We start from the raw sequence: 5,411 nt of genomic DNA on the forward strand, positions 1-5,411 counted from the left end.
TGAAATTGACCCAATTTATCAACGTTAGGGGTAAAATTGCTCTTGGCTTCCAACGTTAGGGGTAAAATTGTATCATTTTAGACGTTAGGGGTAAAATTGCTTCTGGCCCAAAACGTTAGGGGTATTTTTGCACCTTAACCCTAAGAGATTTATAGTATCATGGCCCCATTTGGCCCTCTCCAAGATATACCTAAACTCACCACAACTGTTCTATGAAACTCAATTTATCATATACATACATGTCAAGAATATAATCGGAGATATCATTCTGAGAATATTTTCCATACATAGGAATCAGAAAACAAAAAAAAAACAAAAAAAAAAAAAAAAAAAACATTACAAAATAGCAACTGGAATTACCGATTTTCTCTGCAGTAACAATGGCTTAGTCAAGGGCTCTCCACGCCAAAATCTTGCCTTGTGAGGAAGGCAAGGCAGCAAGGGAAAGCTGCAGGGTTGATGTCATGGTGGAGGTTCTGTTCGAGCTGTTCCATTGAACAAAGCAAATAGTATAATAGCGCTTGAACTTCATTCTACTCCATGTATATCAGTGTGTTCATGCAACAAACTATATGGGTATGAGCATAACTTCTTTCAAATGAAACATCTAGGGAAATATCCAAAAATTACAAACAATTTCAATTAACATATTATTATTATACAGAGGTCTCTTTGACTCAAAACATGAAAAGATAAAAAGCTATAATTATTTAATTATTGACCATAGACCTTCAAGTATCTCAAAGTTGACAGAGACAAGAATATCAATCCTCACAGCAACTAAAAATTCAACCATAAAGACTTTTAACATTTTGAAACTAAAATGCAAGATACCGAAGCAACCCAGAAAGAAATATCGAACTTCCATTTTGGAGATATGATGCTTACAATCAAACAAATCTTGCCTATAAAAGAGGTTTTGAAAGGAAAAAGAATCCTGGAACAATTTCACTGTGAGGCATAATACACAGAAAACCTAAAATGTTACAAGAGATGTATAAAATTACAAGAGGTGCCTAGGATTATTACACATTACCACCACTGGTGAACAAGAACTCCATTGTCTCTCAGAGAATTGAACAGTTGTAAGCATTGCCCGTAAGTTTTCTCATATTTGGAGCTTCTTTGTCCGGGACAACATCTTTGCCATCTATTGTAATGGCATTCAAGAAAGATTTCATCAATGAAACAAATTGCTCCTGTCTTGAACAACCTAGGTATTAGATCAAATTCAGTCCCTTCAACATCCATCTTCATCACCACAAAGTCCTTATCTGTTACTGTTCTCTTCAACCATGCTGCAAAATCAAACCCCTGAATCTCATCCACCTCTCCTTGGAAACTACTTTTATCACCTGTTGCAGGCTGAATTCTCCCCATTCCTCTTCCTTTAACCTGGACTTCCTTACCAGGATCGCCATTGATTTCAAAAGATAATGTCTCATTCCGTACCCAAGCAGCATAAGGCAATAATGTCACCCCTTTCTTGACCTTGTATTCTTCATGAAAAGTCTTGTCAGCTTCAATTGCATACACATCAAATGTCCTATTCTGCTTTGGGTACTGCTTCTTAAACCAACTTCCTATACTAGACCCATAACTTCTAGCTCCAACATCAATATAAACGTATCTATTCTTGAAGCTTATATCAACCATTGACGATAAGTACCTTACGTTTTTTATATTCCGTTTTAAGGTAATCCATGGCTTCAATGGCTCCTCTTGAATCAATGGCTCCGCATTACGGATCAATTGCAATTTGTGCTCCTGGATAGGGCACTTGTTCACTGCTTCTTTATCAACTGGCATTTCTATTCCTTGGGAGAAAAATCCAGTCCATTTTTGAAGGACAATTTGTCTAATGTAAGGCATTGAAGAATCATAACCATCTATATTATGCGATTTTATCAATTTGAAAGAATTGAACAAATCAAGAAATGAATTGAAACTATACGTATCTTTAGCCCTCACATGGACCACCAGAAACCCTTCGGGTTTCAGTGTCCGGGCGATCTCCGATGCCAGATCCAACGGCCTGGCTGATTTACTGAAGCCGTCTCGACCGGAGAAAACGAAATCAAAAGTATCATCATCAAAAGGTATGCCGCTCGTTTTACTGGAGATCACCAAAGGTTTAGAAGCTTTCTTGAAAACACCAATAGAGTCAGATACACCGATTTCTTTCAACGCAAAGACGTCTTGACCAGCCGGGGTCTCTACGCACATGGATTTCGAGATCGGAGAAAGGTACCCCTCTGAGATCAGATCTTGAAACACGGATGAGTAAAACTGAACGGACTTGATCCAATCTTTACTGGTATAGAGATCCTTTTGAGTCTGACCTGCCGGCCGTACTGCTTTGTTAACAGTTGAAGCCCCACCCCCAGCACCACTAATAACAAAATTAAAATTCTCCGGCAAAGAGAAAAAGCAGAAGTCACCGAGATTACAGGACTCGCCGGCGAGTGTAACAATGTAAGCAAATCGAACAATTATAATAAAGACGCCGAAGAAAAGCACCCGCGCCATAATATTCCTGAGAAAGCTCGGTTTGCCCGCAGTAGGCTCCATAACTCTATACAACTCCTATGAAATTAACAAACGTATCTCTGTGTAAATTGGATGTGAAGAAAAAGGGAAAAAGAAAACTCAAGCCTCAGGCAGGAGTAAACAGAGAAGAAACTTAGATTAACGGGAGCAGAACCGGGCAGAGGTGTGGTTGGCTCCGACAAGGATTTTCCTGACAGAAATTGGGAAAAGGAGAGAAAATGGAGGGGCAAAGATGGAAAACATAATTGAAGAGGAGTGGATGTAGGGAGGTAGATTTGGTAAAGGTTGTGTTTTAGGGAGGAGAAGACAGAGAGGCCATGGGTGGGTGGGGTGTTACTGAGAAGGAGGGAGTGAGATGGAGATTTTCATGGTTTCTGAAACAAATAATATGGTGGAGTTTAGGATGAAGAACGCGGTATGGTGACCGGATTAGCCGGTAATACGCGGATTGGGATTCGTAAAAACGAGAAACTAGAAAGAAAGCGTGGTCAGTGTGACCGGGGGCTCATGTAGTAATATATTTCAGCTCTCCACTCCTTACTAATTTCCGAAATATTAATAACTCATGTGTGCTGTTTTGATAAAACTTTGCTGAAAATATTAAACGATGTAAGTATTATAAAAATATTAGTCGATAATATTTAATTTAAAATATTAAATTAAATATTTTAATTTATTAAAATAAGTATTTTTTAACTTAATTTATTAATTTAAATGGTGAAAAAATAATTATTAAATGTTTAATTTAAATCATTAAATTTGTTATCAAACAAATCTTCTACCCCTCAATCTCATTACGGTTTGTGTTCTATTTTAATCTTAAATCATTATCAAACCATTTTTTTATTTTAAAAAATATTTTTTAATAAAAAAAATTTAAATAACTAAATAATAATTAAAAATAATATTTTATTATTTCAATAATAATTTATAGGGAAAAGTACAAAAATAAACCTTGTGGTTACATCTGTTTTCGATCACACCCCTGTGGTTTAAACATTTTCTTCACCTCTTAAAGAAGATACAATGATACCCTTTAGAACTTAGATACTCATCTTTCAAAAAAAAAAAGAATTTAGATACTCACAATTCATAAATCAGAAATGTCAATTTGAAAAAATAAATAAAAACAGTCCGTTTACGATATGACCCAAGCTTCTTAGAACGATATGACCCAAGCTTCTTAGAGAGGAGCAGAAGTAAATCAAAGCCACACAGAACTTATTAAGGATAAATTAATTAGAAAAATGGAAGATTGAAATGCCAATGTGCTGAAGTAGAAGACATACATTTCTAGAAACTTCGATCGAGCATTGAGTTAAGCACTAATCACCTCAATAATCCTAACTTTATGCGATTTCCTATATAATCTTCTCCTATAATTTTGTTTCCTATATAATCTTCTCCTATAATTTTGTTTTTGGCAATAAACAGACACTTGAGATTTTAGTTTCAGTTGTATGATGATTTTCTTGAGCATCTGCTATTCATGATGTAGCATGCCAATTTGGAAGACTATTGTTTGATGAGATATGTGCGACCCAAAATCAATCAGATCTAGCCTATGATCACATTTGGAAATTCAATTGAATTTGGAGAGAGAAATCAACAAAGATGAGAGAGTGAGAAGAGAGAGTAAGAATAAGAAATTAAAGAAATATGGAGAAGATGTTATATTTTATTTTTATTTTTTATTTTAGGGTTTGTTTGTGATAATTAGATAATAAGGGGGGATAATTTATAAAATAAATAAATATAATGACTAAATTAACTCTTTTCCCTTTGACTTTTAATACTGTTAGTCAATTTGGTATGTGTTTGCTAACGGAATAAACCTCAAGGTACCATTTTGCAAACTTTTAAACCACATGGATGTTGTTCGAAAACAGGTGTAACCACAAGGTTTACTTTTATACTTTTTCCTAATTTATATAATAATTTAATAAAAAATACTAAAAAATAAACAAAAATAAGAAGTATGTAACTGATGATAACTTGTTATCTTGATCTTTCTTTTCCCTCTTTATTTTTCTCTTCTCAGTCATTGTGTCCTCCTGCCTTTTCCTTCTTGACTGCTTTCTTGCTCTTATCTTTTTGGATTCGAACTATGCCGCTGGGTCCACTGTTTTTTTACAAGTTTCAGTAAATTCTACTTCATTTTCTTCACTTTCTGTTTAACGTCTTTGGTGATTGGTGTGCAAGCGTGCCAGTAATTATAAAAAAAATATACAAAACGGAAATTAGATCTAACTTCTAATCAAAGGAAAGTGTAAAAGACTTAAAGGGCATGAAAAAATCATAGAGTTCGTAGTGGAATCTAGAAAACTGATTATGATTACACTAAAAATAATACCAAAGAAGATAAAAGTGAAATGATTTGCATCAAATTGAATAAGATTAAATGTTGAATTGTTGGGAAGACTAGAGCTAGAACTTACAAATTGAAAGTTGATCAAATTGAATAAATTAAGGCTGTAGATTTAGCTAAAGTCCATTTTGGGGAATTGTTTGAATTCCATTTGGATTGAGTTTGATTTTGATTGGTTTTTTGTTGATTGTTTGAGTTGGATCTCTTATATCTCGATTTCTTCCTCTTTTATACTCCTTCAATTGAGCCAATAACCGCTGATTTCCACTTTCCCCATGTTGTAACCACCCACGTTCTCAGTAAGTTCCATTCCACGCAAAGAGTTCTGCAACTGCTCTCAATAGATCTAATTACCATTCAGTAATAAGTTCCCTAACTGCCCACTAACAGCACTCATCTCTTTGGCAGCCACGTTCTCCTCTTCATCAGATATTAGTCTTTCCACATAATTCCTCCTAGGCTTTTTACCGACTTCACCCTTGATTTCTGAGTC

The 5,411-nt window shown here is 35.0% G+C and overlaps 1 protein-coding gene across 1 annotated transcript; it reads right to left on the minus strand.

Annotated features, from left to right (window-relative positions):
- Positions 1 to 846: 846 nt before the first annotated feature.
- On the minus strand, positions 847 to 2,914 carry LOC136205552 (uncharacterized). The gene has a single exon (XM_065996196.1). The coding sequence runs from the start codon at positions 2,569 to 2,571 to the stop codon at positions 1,033 to 1,035; it is 1,539 nt and encodes a 512-aa protein (XP_065852268.1). The 5' UTR covers positions 2,572 to 2,914; the 3' UTR covers positions 847 to 1,032.
- Between the last annotated feature and the right edge of the window lie 2,497 nt (positions 2,915 to 5,411).

The sequence above is a fragment of the Euphorbia lathyris genome, chromosome 9 (assembly GCF_963576675.1).
Source record: "Euphorbia lathyris chromosome 9, ddEupLath1.1, whole genome shotgun sequence".
In the NCBI taxonomy this organism is placed as follows: Eukaryota; Viridiplantae; Streptophyta; class Magnoliopsida; order Malpighiales; family Euphorbiaceae; genus Euphorbia; species Euphorbia lathyris.